The sequence below is a fragment of the Pyxicephalus adspersus genome, chromosome 2 (assembly GCF_032062135.1).
Source record: "Pyxicephalus adspersus chromosome 2, UCB_Pads_2.0, whole genome shotgun sequence".
Classification (NCBI taxonomy): domain Eukaryota; kingdom Metazoa; phylum Chordata; class Amphibia; order Anura; family Pyxicephalidae; genus Pyxicephalus; species Pyxicephalus adspersus.
This window is the reverse complement of record NC_092859.1, coordinates 40,055,897-40,082,741: the sequence shown is the minus strand read 5'-3', so window position 1 is coordinate 40,082,741 and position 26,845 is coordinate 40,055,897. Positions and strand designations below refer to the sequence as shown.

General features: G+C 38.3%; 1 protein-coding gene across 1 annotated transcript in view; it reads left to right on the top strand.

Annotated features, from left to right (window-relative positions):
- The first annotated feature begins 8,910 nt into the window (after nucleotides 1-8,910).
- MYOZ3 (myozenin 3) overlaps nucleotides 8,911-26,845 on the top strand; it is a 23,309-nt gene continuing 5,374 nt past the window's right edge. The window contains exons 1-5 of the mRNA XM_072400527.1: nucleotides 8,911-9,289; nucleotides 17,458-17,544; nucleotides 23,993-24,147; nucleotides 24,823-25,039; nucleotides 26,597-26,768. Coding sequence (XP_072256628.1) covers nucleotides 17,466-17,544; nucleotides 23,993-24,147; nucleotides 24,823-25,039; nucleotides 26,597-26,768 — 623 coding nt within the window. The 5' untranslated portion in view covers nucleotides 8,911-9,289; nucleotides 17,458-17,465. The remainder of the gene's footprint in view (nucleotides 9,290-17,457; nucleotides 17,545-23,992; nucleotides 24,148-24,822; nucleotides 25,040-26,596; nucleotides 26,769-26,845) is intronic.

Here is a 26,845-nt window from a genome sequence, read left to right as displayed (position 1 = left end):
TTTACTTTAACCCCATTGAGAAGCTTTACCTCCAATTCCTGCCCTGGTGAAAATATGCTAGACTGTTCTCCATCTTAAAATACATACATACATGTCTTATTTACAATTATTAATGAACATGGATAAAGTGCAAAGCCATATGGATAAATTATACAGTGACCCTTACAAAGATCCTAATTACCAGTAAGTTGTTTTATGACTACAAAACCCGCCTAGTACCTGTTCCAACATAACAATTCCAGAACCCAGGGTTTGCCCCATACCATCCATGGTCTTACATTGGCAACATACATACCCATCATACAAATATTGATTTGTCTACTGTCTGTCTTAATATTTATTACAATGCCAGCTGTTTTTGCTTAAAATTGCTTAAAAATGCCAGACCTATTTTTTATTCAGGCATTCATAGGCCCAGTGTTCTCCCTATATCATCCATGGTCTTTCATTGGCAACATACATACCCATCATACAAATATTGATTTGTCTACTGTCTATCTTAGTATTCATTACATTGCTAGCTGTATTTGCTAAATTGCTTAAAAATGCCAAAACCTATTATTTATTCAGGCATTCATTCGGCCAAAAAAGCTTTTACTTCTGCTGCTATTCTTTCTAAGCTTGTGCAGATCTAGCCCAAGTGTTCTTGGGTGAAAAAAAAACCACACAGCTCTGCATTGATGTTACATCCCGTCACATGTTCTGTAAAGACTTCATTGTGCTTTCTGGGTAGCATAGATAGTCCCCAGACTAATTTTAATTGTCTTCTTAGGCCATGATCCATTGTCTCATACAAAGGCGCAAACCTAACAATACACAACAAATCAAAAATGATATTTGTGAAAAAAAATTTTTTCAAAGTGTCCCAAGTTGCAATTCATTTCTTCAGTGTGCTGGTAAGGCTTGTAAAAAAGGTACAACACTGCCTTAAATTGTAGATAAACAACATAACACTCTTTGCGACTTTTTCCACATTTTTGGCAGTTTGTGTACCGTGATAGGGAAAGTTATTCCCTGACCCACAATTAGGCTTAGGTAGGAGCCGACCGGTATCAAAGCCATCCCTCAGACTTTAATGTAAAAGTGATCTAGGTGCTTCATAAACCTCTGAGAGCTCGGCTCCTAGCACTTTGGGTGCAGAGCTGTAAGACCCTAAACAAACAGGTCAGGGAAAAAAGCAGCTTAAATCAGAATTCAATAACAATGGAGCTTTCCAGCAATAACGTTTAGCAAAAAGCAGAGAAGTTTAAAAGGATATAACTCCAATTTACCAAAAAATTAAAAAAATTAAAGGACCCAGGTCCTTAATATTAGGAAGAAGAAGTGGAAATTACCAACAACTGTAGTTTACTGACTGTGACTGCAATGAATAATATCAATGTTAATATATAGTGGGAATAAATCCCAGTACATGGTGGGACTAGGCCACACTGAGAAGTTTCTTTGGTCTCACTAACATCCAACCAAATGGTAATAAAGTTTATTGTCAAGGTTTACATTTTATTCACCAATATATCCCTTAGCGATATCATACTTATCTGATATGTTGAGTACAAATGTGTTTATGTCATGAGAATGGTATTTAAGCTTTGTATACTATTACATGGAAAAATGTACAAAGTATGCACAGGTGTGCTTCTTTGTCTATGAAGTACAAAAGGTAAACAGCTCAGGCTCAGAATTGTATAATACCATTCTTTTTAAAGATAAAATGTTAGCAATTGCAAGAATCCGGATAAAGTGAAATCAACTAAAATATTTATTAACTAAACACTTCTCATGCCATAGAAGCAGATAAGAACATTATTAAATACAACTCAAACACTAAGGCTACACAGGTTTCCCCTAGAAAACAATAGCAGAGTTGTATACTAAAGGTAAATGGAATATATGGCTTTTTTGTTTGTTAAAAGAGATATATAATTCAGTGCGATTCCCTTAAAAGTACATTCCAGGCATACCTGCTAAATAGTTCTAATTCTTATCCCAGCATCTATTTATACCTGGACAACTTCTTGTTTGTTATATTCCAACAGGACAGTTGGGTTCATCTTACAACAATGTAAACCAGCCATTCTCAATCACTGTTCCCCAAGAAGTTGCTTTGGGTATCTCAAAGTTTCTCCAGTTTGATGACGCCTGTGTAGTTTGGGGGCCAAAACCAATTGGTAGCACTATCTGCACAACTCCAAAGATGTTTTTAGTTGTCTTTAAAGGTGGCCACCACTGTAAAGATAATTTCTAACTACTGATACTAATATAACAGATTTTTTTCACACTGACCCCAATAAATTGGTTCCTGGGACCTGGAAATCATTTTAAGAGTTCCTGAGGAGTAAAAAAGTTCAGAAAGGCTGATGTTTTTAAGGAATATACGCTCACAATGTATAATTCATTTAGCTTAGTGAATATGATAAAAATACACTTTGCAAAGAATACCCAATCACAATTACATGATCAGATGATTATTTTTTTGCATGCTTGGATGGTCAGTTGGCAGAGCTTGACCTTATTCAATAGGCTAAATCATATTCATTTGCAATGATATCATTTATTTTACTAAGTGAACAGTCTATATTCCTTTAATAAATCAACCCCAGCATTGTTTTATGCTCCACCCTTCATCAGAAAAGGACTAGTGTTAAACCCTTTTATAAAGACACACAATTGTGTCTAAACTTAATAATTGACAGTCAAGTTATGAATAAAATTAGGATTTAATTATAATTCCTTCTATTCCATAGAAGGTGCTAGAACACCTGAACCATCTTTTGCCTTTAGAGCTGGTATTATTCTTCATGGCATAGATTTAACAAGGTGCTGAAAACATTCCTCAGTCCATATTGACATCATAGCATCACTCATTTACTGCAGGTTTGTTGGCATTAAATCCATGATGTGAATTTCCTCTTCCATCATGTCCCAGAGGTGCTTTATTGGATTGGGATCTGGTGACTGTGGAGGCTGTTCGAGTTCTGTGTACCTATCTTATGTTCAAGAAACAAGCCTGAAATGATTTAAACTTTGGGATATGGCAAATTATCCTGCTGGAAGTAGCCAACAGGAGATTGTCCATCTGTGGCATTTAAGTGATGGTCATTTGGTACTATGGGGGCTAAAGTTCCCCAAGAAATTTACACCCACACCATTATACCACCAACAGCCTGAACTATTAAGACTAAACAGGATGGATCCATGTTTCTTTGTTGTTAATGCCAAATTTCACCCTACCATCCAAACACACAGAAGTTTTTGAGACTTATCAGAGTTGGCAACGGTATTCCAATTTTCTCTTGTCAAATTTAATGAGCCCATATGACTTGTAGCCTCAAGGGTCTGTGGTTAGCTAACAGGTGTACTGTTGTAACCAGTCTGCTTCAAGATTTGACCTGTTGTGTGTATTGAGATGTTCTTTTGCATACCTCGGTTTTAATGAGTGGGCTTTTGTGTTGTTGTTTTTCTATCAGCTCCATCAGCTCTGTGACCCCTGGCATCAATAAGGCATTTTACCATGCGTACTGCCATTATTGATCTTCCAGAAATACACTCTGACAACACAAATGCTTTTGTGGACTGAGTAATATCAGTCCTGATTGGTGTCTTCTGCCTCACTTCCTAACCACTCCTACCCTCAGATCTCTACAACATAAAGGTTAATGATTTTATAATACAAGGTAACAAACAGGAGAGTTATACAGACATGTAACACAGGAATTGTGCACAGAAATGCTCTGAAACAATAACAATATTTTTTCACGTATTAAATAGATTTAACAAATAATTTTAGCTTAAAATTGTCAAAAGGGAGCAAAAACATTATTGTTGAGCCTTCTATAGACCAGAATATTGAAACAGTTGGAGAGTTTTGTGGATAATGGTAAAGTGATAAACTAACACTAGCAGAACAAGTCTTATACTTTTTATTATCAGCACATATATATTGCTATACAATTGGTCCAATCCCTGGGGCTTCCTGGCGTATTTAGGCAAATTTCCACTTTCTCAATGTCTATTTGATAATAGCATGTTAAATATAGAGAGTGTAAAATATTATATTTAAAATGATAATGCAATGACCCCCAAGTAAAAAACTGTGACCGGAGGGTCCCTTTTTGCAGACACTGACAATGTCCCTTCTGCAATAAAAGAAACATACCTGCCTGATTGCAATTTTTAATATAACTCTCACCTGTTCTTCCTTATCACTGGCACCACCATCTTCACCCGGTCCTCCTCTAGGTTCCTAATCTTTAGCCATTTTAATTGGCCAGGCTGGAATGATGAAACTCCTATGCATGTAAAAAGAAGTTCATTCATTGTTTATCCCCTGGAGATACCTGGCATATCCTGGCATCCTACACTGAACTGCACATGTACAGCTTGGTGGATTTGTGGACAGTAAAAACAGTATAAAAGACAAGGTATGATAACACGTTTAAAAGCGAGCAGTCTTGCCTACAGCCACAATTACCAGTCCTTCCTGCCTGGGAATTGGTAATTGTCAACGTAGGTAGAAAAATATTCTAATATTCCACCAATACTATTATATTATCAATATACCACGTTTAATACTAACTACTGAACAGGATTCATAACAATTAAAAAAAGCCACCTCTAATATGGAACTAAAACTTGTCACCATGTATGTAAAGTATTTCCTTGTGTGCACACACATTTCTAAAGTTAATGCTGAAAAACAGACAAGAAGCTTTATTAAAAAATAAAATATATGTATATATGGAATTTGTTTTACCAACAAAACATGTGAAATTATGAGCAGCCAGTCTTCTGATCCAGACAACAATGCCATACAGCACAGGCAGGTCCCTGACCTCCTCTGATGCAGTAGCATAGCTGGTTTAAGAACACATCAGTCTTCTGATGGAACGTTAATATGCAGCAGAAAAGTAATAAGGTCATTCCTTTGTTCTCTCCTTTGATGCACCTGGAATGTATAAACAATGATGATCTTATTAACATTATAGTACTGATTGTGTTAGTCTTTTCCCCCCTAGTGCCACCTTGCAACAGTCCTTTTTCTTAATGGTCCAATTAGGAAAAATGGAACATAATTATTGTGGCCCTGGATACCAAAGCTGCTCTTGTGTCAATGCTTCAAAAGTTGGCTATGATTTAACAAAACTGCTTTTGCCTCAACAAACTATGAAGCACTCTAAGAAATGGCCTTTAAATATAGAATGCCAAGTGGTTGAATTACATTCACACTCCTGTCAGTAAAACACATGTGGAACTATATCCTGGTTCTCTGTAGAAAGTCAAACTGGTCACCAATCAAAGGGGTGTAGTAGAACCCTAAAATGTCAGTCAAGCCAGAACTAATGTTTCAGCTATGAGTAGAAGCCTTTGGGTTGTATTACCAGCTAGTAATCTCTTAAGAATTCTGCAGAGGCCTCTGCACCTAAACCAACTTTGATGTCCTTCTCTATGTGATGCCCTCTCTATCACCCTCTGGAACACTCAGTGTTCTGTTCAATATTGAGAATGCAACAGGAAAACTGAAACGCCATGGACAAAAAGATGATACCGCCAGCTGGAAGCTTTTACTGCTGGAAACTACAAAAGATACAGTAAGGGTTGCAGTCCAAGTCCACACATGCTGAAATATTGAATTTATGTGAACCCAAAATATTTACTGTAGCTTATAGTCCATTGCTTAGATATGTCATTAGAAACAAATGTTCGTAAGACACATGTCTGAAGAATAGGGAAATTTGAAAACAAACACTACTAAAGCTCCAGACAGATATAGAGGATAAAACTTTATGCAGCTCTGTATTTATTTGTGCATTAGGATATTTTACTTGCTAGTACCTGAATTTCCAAGAAGATACCACTTACAGATCTAGAAAATTCAGGTTCTAGCAAGTAAAATATATTAATATATATAAATTTACTAGCACAAAAAAAATCGCATAACTAGATAAACAGAAGTAAAAAGTGTTTGGTAGAGAAAACAGCTTCTATGTTTTAGTTTGTTTGCCTGGAATTTAACCTCCCTGGCTGTATGAATAATTTAGTATTTTTTAATGTAAAAGTGGTACATTTGACATTTAAAAATACTTCTTATTTTAAATTTCCCGGCCCCAACGCATGTACGCCGCCTGCACAGATATCGCATGCCCACCTGGCATCTGCATCCCATTGCCTTGCATCTTCAATGTTCACCGCCAGGATGTGAAGCCAGGGGACAGAGATGCCGGGCATCGCTAACGGGACCCTGATGCCAGACAGACATCGCCAAGTGGACACAGATGCTGGGCTGCCATCGCTGGAGGACGCTGCGGGCTCATGAGGACCAGGTAAGCCCTCACTCCACCCCCAGTGTGGCTCGGGGTTACCGCTTTTTGTAATGAAATTTAACCCACTCGGCAGTACCGCCAAGGTTGTTAACTAATATAACAAGTAACATATATCCAGTTCTTACCATGAATGGAGCGACTGGCTTGAGTTGAGATGACTAGCCTTTTCATTTCAATGTTTTCTTCCTGGCAAGCTGTGCTATAACATATTTTCAGCTCCTGCCCATTCTTTTCCTGTTGCATGACCAATTTTCAGCCAAGCTTTAGCTGATGCACAGATAGGCTGACATTTGACTTTTTAATACTTTGGTATTAATGATGAACTCAATGCATGGTTCCCAGGTCCTGTGGTTGCAAAACATGCCCAAATCATTACCCCTTCACCACCATGCTTGACAGTTGAGGTGTTTGTACTGATTTGCTGTGTTTGGTTTTTGCTAACCCTGCATTATGGCCAAATATCTCCACTTTAGCTTCCTCTGTTCGAAGGACATTGACAAGTCTTGTTGTTTGTTTAAATGCAACTTGACCAACCTAGGTCATGCTGCCAGGTCATTCTTTTTTAAAAAAGGATGCTTTTTCCTGGTAACCCTTCTAAAAAAGCCCAACTTCCCAAAAGTCATGAACTTTAATATGCTAACGGAGGCCTGCAGAGTATGAGATGAAGCTCTTGTTTTTTTTGCAATAAATCTGTCTGACCTTAAGGTTAATTTGCTGGGACATCCACTTATGAGAAGAATGGCAACTCTCTTCTTAAACTGCTGTCAGAGTGATTCTGTCCTAATGACAAGGTCCCAAATCATTATTCCATCTTGTGGCTTTCTTCTTGTGTGAGCTCAGCAAAGCAGAAAGAACTATGAAGTGGGAAACTGAGAATATTACTATCAAGTCTGCATTATAAAAGGGCTCTATCTTCTTGATGGGGCCACCCATCTAGTATTCATTTTCACTGACCACAAAAATTTGGAATATTTGATGTCTGCAAAATGTATAAAGCCTCAACAAGCAAGATGGGTCCTGTTCCTTTCTCTACTGACATATAACTTATCATCATGGAACCAAGAACAGTAAACCAGATGCTTTATTTCATACGTTCATAGGATCCATAGGAAATTCCCTCTCCAGAAATCAATACTGTGTTCCCAGCAAGCAGTTTTCTTTTGATGTAGTGAAGGGTTTGACTAGGCCTCGCTTATCGGTGAAATTAGTTTTGAGCCGCCTCGGATGAATTAATTGTGTAGAGAAAGAAGGAGGTTTTCAGAAAATTTCACAATTTCTTTTGATGTCGTCCAATCTACTTCTTTACTGCAGGCCTTAAAGAAAAGGATGGACTTTTTCTTCATGAAAACAAAATCTTTGTGGCAGGATTTGCAATATAAAGACTTTTTTGTATAACCCATAAAACACAGTTAATTCAATGATCCTTTTGGTGGCCTATAAAGTGTATGACTGTAAAGAATAAGTTTGGTGCTTGAGGAATAAAAATGTTGAAATCCTTACATGTTCTTGAGAAACTATGGAGGTCTAAATCTCTGGATTTTATTAGAAGAAGAAATAGAATTATAACCTTATGAAGGTTTCTATACAATTTGTGTAACTGTTTTAAAAAAAGTTTTGTAATTGTATTTTAAATGGTATACATTGCTTCCATGAAAGGGATACCTTCAGCCACAGAAATTGGTGCAATTTACTACAAGGGTTTTGGGAAGAACTATGTACAATTTTGCAAATTGAAAAAAAAATATTTTTAATCATCATACCATCCACAGACAAATGGACAAACCAAGAGGACCAGCCAGACACTGGAGCAATACTTCTATTGTTTCATGTCCTGCCAGAATGACGGGGTAATACTCCTTCCTTAGGCTGCATCCCATAATTTAATATATTCAGCAACAAACTAGTTGTTTTTACCAGGTATGGTATCACCCTTCATTTTTGCCTAATGTGTCTATGGAATTCTCTATATCACATGTTCAAGAAAATACTGACAACACAGTAACAAAAAATAATCATATGCCTGTAATAAAAGTAGCTCTTTATTACCTATACTTGTTTATTAAATCCTCATTGCTGCATGTCAGCGCCTGCAGGTAAACAAAGAAAACTGGCTTACATTTTTTAGTTTTATATATTTTCTTACTACCTAAAGGTCTGTATAGCCTATACAGAGCAGACAGAAGAGGATGCCAGAAGTACATCCACGCCTCTGATCATTAGGATGTGTGTAATTTGAATTTATGTTACTTATTTTGTCAAAAAACAGACTTTTTCAGCAAAGCAGTTAAGATTAGCCTGGTTAACATGGATCAAACAGCACACAGCTCCACCTTCTGGATGTAAATGATAAATATGTAATATGTGTATGAAATATTTTTTATTTATGACCATGTACCCATGCCCCTTAAACTGCTTTTGAATATTTTGACAAGGCTTTGGATCACTGCTTGTATATACAAACACATTTCTCCTAGCAACCATATTTGACACACTGTAAATATAACTTACATGGCATTAGGTAGAAGAGATCCCTAATGGATTTTACATTTGGAGTGTTGTCTGTGCTAATCTTACCCTCTAGCCTGTAATAGTGGCATTATGTCATCATTGGAAGCCCCAGCACAGTTATTCTGAGACAGAGCGAGTCTGGAGGGAGAGCGTTAGACAACCAGGAATCAGACCATCAGGAGAAGAGAGAATATAGTGAGGAAGTGACAACCTAAGTGTGGACGAAGAAAAAAAGGTATCTGTAAAACACAGGGAAAGAAAGGACAGAAACAGATGCAAGCCATTCAAACGTAAAGCCAGAAATCACACCAGCAAAGATAACGCAAAGCATTTTTCATTGGGTAAAATCTTAATACAGCACAAAAGGATAACCAAAAAAAAGGAGAAAAGCCAAAAAAAAAACCCTTGAAATCCCTTGAAAAGAAAACTCAACGCCTGAAGACTTACATTTTTACAAAAAGGTGAGCTATTTTTTTTAAACTTGCCATGCAATCCCACTAGACAGGCATCTAGGGGTAAAAAAAATTATCTAAATGTTGTGTTTTATTATCAGCTAGTCTGGTTGCTTACTACTTAGGTAACCATTTCCTAATAACTAATTACCTACCATTACTAATACATTGTAGTTTGCCCCTTGAATTTAACTGCATGATAATAATGAAGAAATATCTTCACTTCTATTTTCAAACTATTTTTCCTTAACATTTGTTTTTTAAAATTAATTAGTTACTTCGACAGCCGATAAGTTATCCATTTTGGCCTTGCTTGTCTAAAACTGAATCATAAAGAATAATGAAGCCAGAAGAAAAATTTCATTTCACCAGGTACAGATTACAAATGATATTCTGAGGACAAGGGTACTGCAGTGGTAAAAGATCTGGTGGGATGGGAATAATCCACCTTTTCCCTGTTGGTATCCATTCCTGGTATACAGATCAGGTGACGCTGCTTTCACCTGAGTATTTGTACAATATACTATTTACAGTGGATGGTAGAACCAGGTTAGTAAAGGAGGTTTTTAGGGTTTTGTCACTTGAACTACCACCTAGCAATAGAGAAAAGTATCCTTATATCCATTCATGTCAAAGTAATAGGTTCACCTAAAAGACTGCCTTCTTCATTGAAAATACCTTCCCTTGTGCACCCATGCTGCCTCCTATCCCTAAGTCTACAATGGTGGAGTAAGTGGCAGTCTTTCCTTCCTCCTACAAGTGGGAATTTGTCCAGTCACAGCACTGACAGATGTAAGTCTTTACCCACTAACTCGGACCCAGACCAAATCTAGGCTTACATAGGGCCTTTTATTCAATCCAGAAGGAGAATAGGGTGGTGAGCGAGCATTCAGATAGAAGCTGGCAGAGGTGGTTTACTGTCAAGAAAACCTGTTACCTTGCACTGAATGGGCAAAGTTATGGGTTGACATGGGATGAGAAAAAATAACCTTTCAAGAGCCTATTTGTAAGTATGCAATGTAATCTCTGGTTTAGAGAAGGAAAAAAAGAATGCAGCCTAATATAGGCCAACAACAGTGTAATTCACTCTTTTTCTAAAGGAATCTAACATTGTTTTATTATTTTGCATCTTTGAAGTGGAAGGATGCTAGCCAAAGTCTGGCAGATGCCTCTCCGAGAATGTTGGGAGGGGAAACACCTGTCCGTCTTCTTACAGTACAACATGTCCCGTACAGATCTTGTTACTCACTCAATAGGGGAAACAGCTACGCAATTAGGATGGGCAATCTCTTATTTATACTAGCAAATTCAGTGTTTAATAACCCCCCCAGGGTATCGGTCCATTTCTAAATCTTGCTTTAAGCTTTTCATTGAAGAGATCCAATCAGTCAAATTAATAATATGAATATGAATTGGTTGGTTGCTTTGGAGTTGTTGCGTTTTTCCTGGCTGCTGCTTATGTGCTGACCAGAGCTGGATGACTGGTAATATGAGAAATTTCTGGGGCCCATCAAATGGAGGGGAGACAAACAAGAACATGATAATCAGTTACTTCACCTGGCATTCAGGACTAACATAAAACATTCTGCTTTCTTCCAATAACCCTTTCAGGAGGCCACTGGCAATGTTCTATGACTAGTGATGTCACATTCAGGACTCCTGGTGGACCAGTGGGTGGGGAAAATGAACATTCTTGTACAGCTTTTGTGCAGGGGCATTTACAAAGGACCTCTGGGTCTTTGTGCAATCACAATCTCACTGGACTCTTTCTCTTATATGACAAGGGGGCTTTTACTAAATTGTCCATCTGTCCCACAAACTGGGGACACTGTCCCACACACTACAAGAACTCATTCAGCTTCTTCTTTGTCTATCTCACACACAAGTGCACTCCCACTGTACTTTCTGGACTTTCTTGAGAGTGGGGAGAGAGGGAGCTTAGGGGAAGTACTGCATGACTAGGGGGTAAGGAACAGGCATGATAGGGATAAAGTAATTTTTTTGGGGTTAGAGAAAGGTCAGCTTGGGAACTTGTAGGAGGGTGATCAGTGAAGTGAAATAAGGTGAGGGGATCAGGGGTGTGGTCACATAATTTGCCAGCATGAGGAGAAAGTTTCCTGCCCTAGCACCCCTTTTTTATGATTGGACTGTGGTTGCAGTCCTCCAGGGAAGTATGTTTTGGTGTTGGTATCAGTGGGGTTGGAAATCCATCTTTGGATTGAGTCTCCTGAAGAGGAAGTGATTCTAAACTTGGTTTGGAATGGGCTGCGAGTAGTTGGAATAGCGTTCCCAAATACTCATGTACTTGCAGATCCAAAGTGGTAACGGGGGCTTTCAAAGCTTTGTGCCATTCAACTAAAGAGAGGGTGTCGGGTGTTTATTGGGGAATTGGGTGTATTGGTGGTAATCAATAGGTCTGTGGGACTCTGTCATACCGCAGTCATGTTTTATACACAGGACCCCACATAGGCAGTCTTTGTTTGTCACATAGGACAGAAGTATAGCGTAGCTCTGGTAACAGCAAAAATCCATACAAAGACTTTTATAGAGAGTGTTTTCATACAGAAGAAATTTCCATATGACTAAAGATATTCTCAGATACCTTATAATCTATTGCCAAGATATCCAACACTATTTCTGTGTCTTGCTCATATAGTATCACTCTGGTACTTACTACTCAAATGTCTCTTTATTATTTTAAAGGTTTGTTACGCTTAGTTTTGGTCATTTTTAATAATTTCCCTGTAGCCAAAATGATTCATAAAAAACCTGGCCTGTAAAATGTGAATCTACGCATATCTAGTAGTAGTTGCTAGTTAATGACATATCACTCTGTATTGCCTGATTTGTTCTAATGTATTCTGAAAGTTGATATTACGACTTGGCATCTGTAATAGTGGTTTATTTTTAGGAATGATATATTGTAACTTATGTGTGCTGTGTATAATCTAATTGACCTCCATGCTCTTCTGTAATGAAGAAGGCCACCGGACGTCACTGTGCAGTGCTAAGCACATTCCCCGAGTCTCACCAAGCACGGCATGCTGGAAGCATGCAGATTTCAGGCAGATAGTGCAAGAACAATCTTTTATAGGTCTGATGGTGGAGGTAACATTAGTTTTTTTCACATTAAGACACAGTGAAAAAAACTAATGATAGTGGAGGAAAGTGGGAAGAATGAGATGTTTGCAGTCTGTCAAATAAGGCTGCAGACATCTCGTTCTTTCCACTGTACATCTGGAAAATGTACTCAAAGACATGATCTGACTACCTTTTTAACAATCCATCTGGGATAACAGATAAATTATTCTAATAACAACTTAATGGCAATTTCGCCTACAATATAAGTCAGGTTCAACACATCTTGTGATGATATCCAGCCACCCTCTAATTATTATTATTATTATTATTGTTATTAATATTAAACAGGATTTATATAGCGCCAACATATTACTCAGCGCTGTACATTAATTAGGGATTGCAAATGACAGACTAATACAGACAGTGATACAGGAGGAGAGGACCCTGCCCCGAAGAGCTTACAATCTAGTAGGTGTTACCATTGAAAGAAACTTGAAAGGAGCGGTCAGACAGATAGGAAGCAAACCAAGAGAGAGCAGTGTCACTGATACCAATGGAGCACATGATTTGTATTAGAAGGGGGTGATCAACAGTGTCAAAAGCGGAGGAAAGATCAAGGAGAAGAAGCAGGGAAAAGTTGCCTTGAGACTTAGCTCTGATGAGGTCATTGGTCACTTTAGTAAGGGCTGTTTCGGTGGAGTGGGCAGCTCTAAAACCCCACTGGAGGGGGTCAAGGAGGGAGTTGGTGCTCAGGTAATGGGTGAGTCTTTTGTAGACAAGGCGTTCAAGAATTTTGGAGACATACGGGAGAAGGGAGATAGGACGGTAGTTGGAGGGGGAGGGGTCCAGTGAGGTTTTCTTCAGGATAGGGAGAATTATGGCATGTTTAAAAGCTGAGGGGTATTTACCAGTAAAAAGGGAGAGGTTGAATAGTTCGGTTAGATCAAGGGCCAGGGTGGAGGAATGGGCACGGAGTATATCAGAGGGAATTCCAACTTAACCATATTAGTGATTTTACCCTCTTTTTTCTTGTCACTCTATCACTAACAACCAATATCAATGTGAGTCTCTGTACCCCTGATGAAGCCAGTGCGAGAAATACATCAGGTTTGAGACCTATCTTCTTGACCTTATAAATAGAACAATAGGTGACATATAAAACTGGCCTCATACAATGTATAGACGAGTCTTTGAACTTTGTCAATATTTGTTATGCTTTGTTGTTTTATTGTTTATCATGTGTGTATGTATATTATATGAGGGGTTGCTGAGAAATTCCTGGCTTTGCCCAGAAAGAAATGAGCCATAGTTATGAAATAACACATTTATTCAACATATTTCCCCCCTGAGACTGATGCACTTGGTACAGAATAGTTGCAGCTTTTCTAGACCGTTCTCAGAAGCATCTTTGATGTCAGAAATGTCCTCAAAGCCTTGCCTCTTCAGCGCTGCCCTTTCTTCAAATTTGGGAACAGATAATAGTCCGAAGGGGCCAGGTCAGGTGAGTAGGGGGATGGTGGACCAATTGGAAACCCAGGGTGTTCAATTTGGCAGCCACAACATGGACGTGTGCGCAGGTGCATTGTCCTGCAAAAAAAAGGATCTCTCCAACTTTCCACAGCGTTTCGTCTTAATTGCCTCCTTCAGCTGGTCCAGGAGGTTAGCATAATACTGTCCAGTGATACTAGAGCCCTGAGGTAGGTAGTCCACCAACAGAATACCCTCTTTCTCCCAGAAAACAGATGCCATGACTTTTTTGGCTGATTTCTGGGTTTGGTACTTCTTTGGCTGCGGGCACCCGCTGTGGCGCCATTCCTTTGACTGTTCTTGGTTTCAGGATCATAGATGTGGAGCCAGGTTTCATCCTCAGTAACTAACCTAGCCAAAAAGTCATGTGCAGATTCAAAATAGGCCAAAACGGCTTTGGATGCTTCAACTCGTTCCTTCTACTGATCACTGTTCAAACATTTCAGCACCCACTTCGCTGAAAGCTTGTGCATGTCTAGGATGGTGATGATAACAAACCCAACTCCCCGTGAGATGTCAGGTATCTGGGCTATCTTTTTTGCAGATATTCACCGGTCCTCAATATTCAGCTCATGGACAGCATTGCAGGTTGCCGGGTCAGTTGAGGTCGGGGGACGCCCACTGCGGGGCTCATCTTCAACGGTGAAATGCCCAGACTTGAAATGAGATATCCAGGTTTTTACAGTGCAGTAGGAAGGGCACTTCTCCCCCAGTGTTTGTGACATCTCAGTGTGAATGTCCTTTGCTGACTTTTACAGAAGAAACAAAAACTTCATGATGGCTCGTAACTCCAACGACATGAAACTTGCTTGTGCATCTGCCATCACAACTTCTCACTAAAAGAAAAAACAGTTTTAAGAATCGCAAAGACCTGATATTTTCACAGTTACATACTACGATATTAGGCTGTCATATGCCCCCACACTCATTTTTCTATTTCATCTGGAAGGGAGAAAAGCCAGGAACTTCTCAGCACCCCCTGGTACATTTAAAAACATTATTGTTTTACCTGTTTAGACACTCTGCCAAAAAAAGCTTATTTCTTTTCTCCTTCTTTTTCCTATCTTGCTAAAGCAAATAATGGTTGGTATGGCTTAGTGAATTTAGCTTTTTATTTATTCAAATTAGAAAAGTAACTATCTTTGTCTACACATTTTAAATAATGCCAGGCATACCCATCAACCAATCGTTTCTCTCTGTGATTCAAAACTACTCTTCCCTTTTACTGGGATCCTCACAGATCATATATCTAAGCATGATGGGACCTCATATAGTGACCTGCTCACATGCAGATATGAAGACAACAGTATGGTACAAGGAATCAATGTGACACTCATTTAGATCTTTGTAAAAGTCTTAAAGTTAAGCTGCGTACACACGCCAAATTTTTCTCGCCCGATAATCGGTATCGGCCAATTATCGGGCGAAAATCTGCCGTGTGTACAGTCGGCCGTCGTCCATCGTCCGACGACCGTCCTGGCGGATCCATGGACGATGGACGACGACCGATCCTAATGAAAGGGAAGGGGAGAGCGCGCAGCAGGGTGCCGCTCCGTCGCTCTCCCCCTCCCCTCTCCATAGAGCATGAACGGTGCTGTATGTACAGCATCGTTCATGCATCGTGCAGTCTTTTCTCGTTGGAAAGGATCGTGAAAGATCCTTTCCAACGAGAAAAATTGCAGGTGTGTACGCAGCTTAAGCGTGTACTGAGAGATTTTGGAGTCTGCCTTTGCTCACATAACCTTCTAAAATATATTAGTTTCTTGTCCTTTATGTTTATTCAATAGCTGCAAAATTTTCTGAGGCACAGGTCTGGAACAAACATGCAGATCAGAAATTGTGACTTCACTCTTTTCCCTAGAGCCCCCTCCTCCAGTTTCCTTTGTTTATTTAAGATTGGGAACCGGGGATATCACATGTCTGTGCCCTGTTCTCCAGCCCCCATTCACACCTGTCTATCTTTTAGTCCCTATTCGGGCGTTATAATAAACGTGGACCAGATTCATGGGACCTTTCAAATGTCACTTAGACACACAAGGATTTTTGGCTGAAGCAGCAGATTAATTAGATAATCTGAACCCATGTTGAATATAGTGTTGAATTACTTCTGGCACTGACAATAAATCCTACAGTATGTCCGAAACTCCACTGAGGTTCATACACACATATATGAGAGGACCATGGTTAGGTTCTGATATTCCCCCAGGCTATTCCCAAAAAACACACATGAGGTGCTTGTGGTACAGTTGGAGTCTGGTATCACAGAGGTGAAGTTACACAGGGCAATCATTTCTTTGGTGATCAATTGTCTAGTACTGAAGATCTGCTGCAGAACATTTTTTGGTGGTTTACTATGGATAGGAGAAATGCCTGCCTAGTTAGCAGCTGCTGTATACCTAATGTGCAGTGCTTTGTGTTTTCATTTATTGATTGGTATAATCCACAATCCACCCACAGTCCACATGCAGATGCACAAAGCAGACATTCAAATTAAATGTTTTATGATTCATTCACTTTAAAACTTATAAAATATGAGACTAACAACTTGAAAAAGTCCCACACTTTTTGCACCTTGGCAATGTCTATATCATGCCTTTACCAGTCCTGATTGCCCATTCTTTGCAACCTGTTTACAAGCAAAGCATTAGCAAAATGCAGATGGTGCTGGCTGTCTTTGTGTCTCAGATAGTGTGGGCCAATTTTTGCTGTAAGAGCTGGTATTTTATTTCTGTGATCACTTAGTGAACATTCTGCTAGGCCATCCTAGAAGGTCAACTATCTCTAATATCTACATGTTTACAGACTGTATGAATCCAATCTGTACTGGGGTCCATGCTAATGTTGTTCTTGTCAAATGCTGCATTTACCATGTGTGACAAGAAAAGGCTGCTTTTGACATGTATCCTGTACTTCAAGCACATCTAACCAGGACATGCTGCAGCCTTTGAATTGCTATGTGTTCTTCTCTTTTAATGTCAATGGGATTTTGCTGATTTCTGGTTAACGCACTTTTCAAACTTATGTCAAATGCAGGAAAACAACACTCATTGACCTGAACCCCATCACTATTAGGAAATTAATCTAAATTTTATTTGCAATTTGTTTCAGGAAATGATTTATAAAAAGCATTTTGTATTTTAATATGATCTTGGAACTGATATGGAATATTTTTCAAAAGTGTAATCTCTACCTTCAAAGTTTTTACATGAAAATTCTTTAAAAGGCAAAACAAATGTATAGAATAATTTATTCCCAGAGCAAAATAAATTAGCAGAACATTCCTTCTGAATTTACAGTGTAAGAGTAGGACAACTGTACTCTTCCTATTACCTTTTTACATGACCACATTTATTCTATGTACTTTTCTGTTTTACTTGGCTTCCAAACTCCAGTCTGAGACTTTACAAACGTCCGACCTAGAGCATAGCACAGACATAAGCAGCTATTTTTCTTTTCCCATCTACTCTGTTAAGTCTCTCAGATGCACAGTTTGAAATATTAAATTATCTTGCAGAAGAAAGGGGATTATATGAAATCCTTGTGGTATAATTATTCTTTTCTCTTCGTAGCCAGGAGAATGTTTCCCACGTATGCAGATCTGGTGAAGGAGAGGAAAGGTCTGGCATCTGCAATAGTTCGAGAAATAAGAGGGGAAGGTGAGCATTTCACATACTGACATCATTATTTCCTAAATGAAGTGTCCAAACAAGTGCACCGTTTATGTCCTTGGTGTCTGAACATGAAAAAGGGTAGGGTCTAATAATAATTGTAATATTTATTACAATCATGACACTGTGTGAGCAACTGATGGGTGAATATAACAGACGCAACCTAGCTAGGAGCTTAAGCTGCCCATGCTTCTTGCAATTCTTTGGAACAATCTCTTTTATAACTATACCATACTATATACCAATATACCAACAGAAATGTAGTATGAGAGCCTACTTGACTAGATTCAAATTGGGTTTTTATCTAAGTAGGGCTTGGATAGGTTTGGTAAATCCGAAATAGATTTATCATTTGGATTACAAGGTGTGTAGACAACTTTAGAACATTATGGACCAAACAGATTTAAAATGAGGGTAATGGGAGACATTTTAAATATCTAGAATATTGGATTTAAAGCATTAAAGTTTTAAAGCTAATTGTTGAAGAAATTGTCTATTGTATATACATAAACCTAAATAAGCTTACTGGGTCTGATCAATAATCCTATATATCCAATAAGGCTGTATGCATGGTTTTAGTAATTCTCGTGGTCCATAATGTTTATATTTACTTCTAGAGCCCCTTTTCAGGCCCTATCCTATATAAGGTAAGTGTATTTCTTCTGGTGATGAGAAGATGTGTGGCCAAAACCTGGGTAAATTAATCTCTTTGTTACCTATAGTATCTCACCTACCATGTTAAATGGCCTAAAACAATGTTCCCTACTTTTCTAGAACTTTTTTCCAGCCTTTCTTTTCTATGTAGTACGGCTGGAGAACCTAGACATACTCACTTGTCTGGATGTAGAACTCTTTAGCAGATGTCTTGTATTGCAATACCAAAGCTATTCTCATTTTTACTAGATCAGGCTCACAGACTTGGCAGCTTCAACAGGTATTCTTCCAAACAAAAACATCTCACAACAGGTGCACACACATTTTAAATAATCATACGGAGTCAGACTCTATCTCCTGGCCTAGGTTGTTAACAAAGGTTTTTTTTATCTGATTGTCATAAAAACTTGACCTCCATTTCCCAACAGATAACTATACTCCGTATATTGGAACAATTTCCACTATCAAAACATAACCTATGCTACAATGAAAGAAAAAGATCACATTTTTGCGAAGCATGCGATCAGCTGTCTTGGATGGTTAAATCTACCATACCAAATCAAAAGTATACATTTTACTTGATGTACATGCATATTTTAAGGGAAATACATCTTGAGTCAACAAGGCATTTTACCTTACAGTATATAGATTTCACAACTCAACAGGCCATTTTCATTAGTGATAATTGTATGCAGATTGTGTGATATTTTTCATACTGATATCAGATCTGTGTTTAATTTTTCCATATCATGTCTAGTTTTTGTGATGAAGGTTGTTATATATTTCATGATATTTGGTATAACTTACCCTAAATGTATTACAAGATCAATCAGCAATTGTTTGTATTTTTATTATTAAACAGGATTTTCATAGCGCCAACATATTACAAAGCGCTGTACATTAAATAGGGGTTACAAATGACAGACACAGTGACACAGGAGGAGACGACTCTGCCCTGAAGAGTTAACAATCATGTATGTTATAATTTTTATGTTAAATACATCATTAACTAAAATTAATATCATGCCTGGAAATTTTATCAATTTTCCAGACAGTTTTATTTGTTAAAAACAAAGCATGTTGCTCAATTACTGCTGATCTTAAGAAGATATACAAATTGCACTTGGGCTGTCCGCTTGGTGATCAGGATAAATTTTGGGCTCCATGTGTAATTTGACGGAACTGACAATAATTGGCTATAATGACAACAAGCAGCGATGTCATTTGTTATCCTGATGGTGTGGAGAGAGGTGTGAGACCATCTAAGCTATGCAATTTTTTGTCACATGAACACAGGTGGATTCTCAGCTACGACTAAGCACAACATTGTATATCCCAGCCTGGATTCTGCAGTCTGTTTCTTGTAATGAATCATTATTGTTCCTGTTCCATCACATATTTGACTTGCTTCTGTAGAAAGTGATCAGGAATACAGTGAAGGTGCAACTTGTTACAACCAAGAATCATACAATCCCAAATACATGGCCGATGAAGATTCAGAACCAGAGATTTTTACACAAGCAGAGCTGAATGATCTATCCAAAGACAAAGCAGAATTTCTTGCTTCAAGACTTAAGCAGAAGCATTTACTGGAACGGAGTGTTACTGTAACTCACTACAGAACAAAAAATCATAACTTGACAACTTTCTTCACTGATGACGGCTCATTATGCTATTGCCTGCACATCAATAGACTCTCCAACAGTTTGTCATAAGAGCATGTTCCTTGTGAACAGCGTCCGTTTATCGATTGCTTGCAAAGAAGCTTGAAGGCAGTCCTAAAGCAAAATGGCAATTCCAAACAAACTGGACCAAATGCCCATTCTGTTCATCTAAATGGGTTCCAACAAGAAGAAGTATGAAACACAGTATGGAATACCCATGGAGATCTAAAGGTCATTGGCATGTTAATGGAAATACTGAATACTGCTGTTACTGTAGAATAATATGTCAAGCCTTTCTGGCAGCCAAGAGACAGTTATGAGCTATGAAGAAGGAGTTTCAAATTTCTGTCTATGGTTAATTTGCATAAAATATTTCTGCCACCTCCTAATATCAAGCTAGGTTTGATGAAGAACCTCATAAAGACCATGGGTAATGCAAACTCACAAGTTACCAGACCTAAGCACTGCAAAAATGGAAGAAGCGATACCTATAGGGCCACACATTGATATTATTAATATTATTATTAATAATAATATTAATAATAATAAACAGGATTTATATAGCGCCAACATATTACGCAGCACTGTTGTCTGAATGAAAATTTTAAACAATTCCTCCAATCCCTAGGCTGTTTTATGCACATCTTGCACTTCCATCAAAAGTTCTTTACAGAAAATTTCAATAGTTTTTGAAGTAACAGTGGTAGCTGACTGACCTTTTCTGTATATCTATGTCACTTTGTGTCTTTTTGACTTTGCACTGAAAAAATTAAAAAAATACTTCAATGATGCTTTAATTCAAATACATGCAAGCACACTGTAAACTAACATTACTCATAACACAAAAAAGTTGACGTGACTGGAAAAAAACTGAAAGCAGATCTGAAATCAGCATGAAAACCTGATTTAGAAAAGTCTGTTGTGGTCTTCAATGATTACAAAAAATGACTGTATTTTTCTTGGACTGTGACATGAAAAAGTTCTGAAGGTCATTTTACAAAAGAACACATTTCAACACATTCTGCAGACCCACATCTAAACCATGAATAATGAATCCTTAGCTCATTTTTATCTCTAAACCAATAGAGAAATCATGATGTGTTTATAAGCCAGAAAATTATTTTATGCTTGCTGATTATATTTTGTAAAACATTTAGGAGTATGGAAGATGTCATTAGGAAGGCTTTTGGATCCTGGCTCATATATTGACCAGAGGACTTTAGGCTTTACTGTACCTTCAATTTGAGATCAGCTCCCACAATGTTCTCCCTGAGTTTGTATGGCTGTCCCCCAAGTGTCCTTGTTTCCTCATACAAACCTATAAAGTACTATTTCTGCCTAAAGGGGCTTTGTGTCAGTTTATGCAAATTTGTGATAATTTGGCATAGATTTGGTAAGACTGGGGTCACAGTTTTTTCACAAGGCTATGGCCCCTTCATATAGTATTTACCTTGCCAACCCCTTTTCTACACCCCTTCCTTCTCTGAAGCCAGCTATAATGCCCAGAATTTTAGGCATGGATGAGAATGTAACCTAATGTTTGATATCACTACTCCCAGAGTCCGGGTGCCATTTCAGTACCAGCTGCAGAATAGATAGGAGCAGTAAAAGAGTCCTAATATTGTGAATATGGACATTTTGGAGATAATAGAACTTTGTAAAGGTATTGTCTAGTTATGCAGAGGTTATTATGAGTATTCCCCCCTTTTTTATTTTCCTTATCTTTGGGATTACCAGTAATCCTTAAAATGGCTTTCTAGGATATAGGCACAGGAGATCTGGACTAAATTGAATGAAGTAAGATTGCCCATTGTTTCAGGAGAAGGGGCTAATATTTCCTTGCATTTAAAGAGCACCTTTGTTGTTTTGACCACCAAAGTCGGTGAGTGCATGAGTATGTTGGATAAGGGTTATTGAACTGTACGAATAACATATATTATACGAAATGATATACATTGGAACACTAAAGTTGTAGTCTAGTTATACTTATAGTCCACAACTATGAAACAACTATGAACACATGAAACTAGATTGTTTAATTTTAGCACCACTTTGTATATAACTAGCTATACAAAATGCCCGGTGTCCTGGCTTCTTATGTCTTGAGTAGTTTAACAGAGAATCCTTCCTTCCACAATTCCCATCTTGACAACATAGTGGCCTTTTATGTTCCTTTTTTTTGTTTTTTGCATTAATCAAAATAAAAAAAAAAACAGAAGGAAAATGATCTTTATAATGGTCACAAAAATTGTGCAGACATAGAAACTGCAAAGATCTCAAGACAATATGAGACATTTAAAACAATCTACCAAATTTGCCAATGGATAGGAGTGATTTGAATGATTCACTAGTTCAATAGTTTTTGTAAAGTATCATAGAATATCAGTAATGGTAATGAAATTAGATGTGAGTGGGTAATTATTGTGTTCTCTGCACGTTGAAGCATAGTTAAAGGCAAATTTATAAAGTAGTGGTATGGCTATGCCTCAGCTTAGAAGAAAAAATCTACATATATTGTTAGAGGAACCTTAATGCACTTAAAAGACGTGCAATCTGCTGTGCCAACCTCATGACTGATTTAATTCAATGAAATTACAATGTGTTAAAAAAGGATGGTCCCACAAAGATTTTTCTGTTGAATGAATCAAATGATCTTTGTGATTGGAGGAATGTCTGGGCAAAGTCATATGACCTGATTCTTTTCCAACAGAAAGCTCTTTCTGCTTTGTTTAACAATCAAAGATGACCAACTGCCTGCACACCGCTGCCCCAATCCAAAAACGGAGGATTTATATTGCACAAGGATGTTCTTCATCACATATACATTGAAGAAGGCATTTGTTCACAGAAATTTGGATGACCCCTTTACATTTTGAAGGGTTCTGTTAAATTCAGTAAAGCAGGAAATTTATTGTCTTGTCTTCATAAACATTAAAGGGACTGTACACTGATCTGTTCAAAGTGGAATGGCATTTTGCATCTCTGTTTTAGAAAGATGAATAGTGCCATCAAGTGACTAGATGGGGTTTAGTCTTCTGATATAGAAGGACTTGCCAACACCAGAAATCATACACTAAAGCAAGTTCTCAGATGTAGTGTGTCACACTTACCTCCTCCTTGATTTGACCCCGGGCTTGTCTGCTCTTTTAAGTTTTATCAGCATCGCCCCTCTTGCCAGCAAATCAGGAGAGCCTTTTAATCACCCTTAGCTATTTAGCCGGTTCAGGCACAGTGCTCAGCGTTCATGCAACGTGCCGGACCCCCTAGCTCTGCTGAGCATTTCCCACATACCTCCTGTCTCTTCCTGTGTCTCCTCTGTTCCCCTGTGTCTTGGGTGACCGCCGTGCTAATGGTATCTATTTTATGGATTTCTGGTTTATGATCCCTGGCTTTTTTCCTGGGCTCTCTTGTTTGCTACCTGCTTCGACCCCAGCCTTCTTTGACTATTCACTTGCCTGGTGATCCAATACCTAGTAGCAGTCTGCAGCACAGCATTTTCACCTCTAGAGGCTATGGAGAAGACCCGGCTGCTGCTTAGATTCTGCAACTTGACCTTTTTTTTTAGGGCTCACATCACTATTGTACAATCCATAGTGCCCTCTATGCATTTTGTAGGCTTTTTTCACCTGCTGATTCTGCCAGTATCATGCTTCCAGTTCAAGGATGACAACACAACATTCTTTTTCATCATGACAACAGAAGCAAGAAAGGAATACTGTATAGAATCCATTCTCTCTCATTGTTAGGCGGGTGTTTTTTCTACTTCTTAATTCACCCTAATCAGCACAATAAACATTTTTCCTCTTTTCAGCTATAATTTTTCTCATGATTTTTTTTGTTAATTTCTATTTTTCTTGCTATTAATATTTGGTCTAAAATGTACAAGATAAGAGAGGATCATTAGTAGGGTTTCCATACACTATAATCTTCATGATTCATTGATTTGCTTTGACACCCATTGTGTTACTATTAAATTGACTTGTATGGCAAACTCCAAGTCAGAACACAAAATACAGCCAGTGGGACTTTTTAAAACTCTGAAAAGGATTAGTTACAATTTATTGTGCCTGAAGCAGAGAGGTATGCATTGATCCTCATCCTTCGTTTTGTTGCTTTAGGAGCTACTTTGGACCTAGGTAAGAAGGTCAGCACCCCACAGGATTTAATGATGGAAGAACTCACTTTACAACGCAATCGTGGCTCTTGTATGTACTTGGAGCGTCAGAAGCGCGTTCAGAGGTTTACATTTGAATACCCTTCAGGTCTCATCCATGTGAGTAAAGTTTTGTTATGTATGCAGTGTTTAAAGCATACAAATAAATACACAAATTAAACACATATATCAGAGTTGTCCGACCTTCCAAGGAGTATGTATTTCTGTACATCCAGTTAGGCCAACTTACAGGTCTTGTCCCTTCCCCACACCATGATAGGACTGTGAAAGTAGAAGAAGCAGATCAACAAACTCACTTTTCACTTTAGCAACTTCTCCCTTAGTGCATAGGCATTGCTGCAAAACTGATTGGCAACTTATTCTGCTTCTCTCTTCTTTTGTCTGGGCTGTGTTTTTCAGGGACTGATAAGTCAAATCCAGGTACTTACACTGTTTTTTAGCTACCCTCTTCATTAAATGGTTGCCTGGTTGTCATTCTGACTTTTGGTGTCTATAAATTGTGTCACCTACTAAGACCAAGGATGCATCTAAGGAATCCTGACTTTATCTGACCTAGCACCAGATAGGCTATACGGGGGACGGAGCCGCGGACCACCAAAATGTTCTTGCCGACCACTGGTTGGTGACTGTTGACATAAAGTACATGCTAAAAGTTGTTTATAAATCTCAAGTATAGTACATACACAAATATTTGTGAACAATATTCTTTTTTCAGATAAGATCATTGTGTGGATTTACTACACAAATGTAATCAAAGTTCTCTGCATTTATTAGGCAGGTAGTAACGCATATGGCTTGAACGCAAATCAGACTGCAAATCAGACTGCTGTAAATGGCCACTCTGGCTCAGCCGGAGTTGATGGGAAAGAAAACTTACGCTCAGAGATACATATAGTCCCAGGAGAAAACCGGACTCCACCGAACATCCCCAAGAAATCTGCCAAAGTCTTGCAGATGAAAATGCAGCTGAACCCGGGAGCCATTGCTCCAGGTAAGTGTGAATAAATATCACCAACACAACAGACAAGTATATGGAATAAATGGTGCTGAGCTATGAATGGCTGCTGTACTATTAAAGTGAACACTATCTATGCCCATGAACCCTTTCTGCTTCTAAATGTTCTTTACTCTTCCTTACTATTATCTAAATTGGGCCCTTGGAAGGCCTGGGAATTGATAGATCCACACTCCTCCAGGGTAAGGTAAATATAAGGCTTATCTTCATCAAATTAAAGTGCTCTATGCTCCCAACCTTCTGATTGTCAAAGGCTAACCATACACTATGGAATATTATATATTATAAAAAATACTAGAACCACAACTCACAGTACATTATTGTGGTTGGTCAGTGTGAATAAAGCTGGCCATTGGGATGGTACCACCCTTACAGATAGCCAAAAGATCTTTGAAATCTTTTAAACTAACCTGAGAGTCACAAACATATCATTGCTCAAGTAACCACTCTGGAGAAACCCTAAGGTTCCATGGAACCCAAGTTGAAAAAACAATAAATTAGAACAATATAGTCTAATATAGCAAACCTCAACCAGGGTTCCTCCAGACTTGCCGTGAGTGCCGTGAGTTCAGCTGTGGCTGATTGACCTATATGGTGCCTGCGTTATTTCCGGGACCAACACCATTTGCCAGGGGCAGCTGCATGAATCCAATGATCTTTTTAGCTGTCTGTAAAGGGACATTCTTACAACTTGCAACCAATGCAATGCAATTTTTCCTATTGTTTGTAGAAAAGATTCATAAAAACTGAAGGTTATTTTAAAGGTTCATGGAGGGGCAAAAAGGTTGGGAAAATTAGTCAAACAATTCCAGTTGTGATTAAGAATGTTGATCAAAATTTGATAAGGGGAGGAGGTTGTTTTGTCTACTGGCTTACTATCATATTGAAATAAAAACTATTTGATGAGATTGAAATTTCAATTCAGTACAATCAATTATAAGTTAGATCAGCTATAGAACACATGAATGGTACACTGAATGATTGTAGTCAATCCCAAAGGATCAAAATAAATTATTTGTACCATTCATCCGAATATTGATTGGAAAGAACATAGAAATAATCATTTAGGAGTCGATTTATAAAGCAATGAACCAGAAACATTTCCTGATGGAGAGTTTTCCAGGTCCATATACACAGTAGTTGGTTAATGTCAGATTCATTGCTTTATAAAAGACCTCTATAGTTTGTGCCTAACAGAACACAGATGCCAATTAGAAGGTAAAGCACTGCACAACCCACCTCCCAAGTAATGCATTTGTTTGTGTGAGAGATACATTGTTGTTTTGCCATTCAGTGGAATTTTAGGGTATATGGCTTCCTATATAGAAGCTTGTCAGGAAGGTGCTATACCTCTAATTTTTTGTCTCCCAGTAAGGCGCATTGGACTCAACACACAAATCAGTGACCATCTACAGAAATGGGAAACTGTTGTCATGCATACAATATTCTGGTGCCTATTCTTTAATTTGGGCTAATGTTAAGAAAAACATCACCAATGATGCTTTTACTGAGTCTCTGTCTTACGGATTCTAGGATACTCTGGACCTTTAAGGGAGGTGCCATATGAGAAGTTCAACAACACGGCTATTCCCTATTATTGCCCATGGGCTGAGAGCCATTTGGTGGAGCATGTCATACCTGCCGAAGATTCATTACCACCACCACCGCAAACACCCCTAAATGTCGCACATCGCTCCCACAACAGGTGAGTGTATGATAGCCATATAACAGTCCTCAAAAGGTTTTAGTATAATAAACCTGAGCTCAAATATTAGATCATAT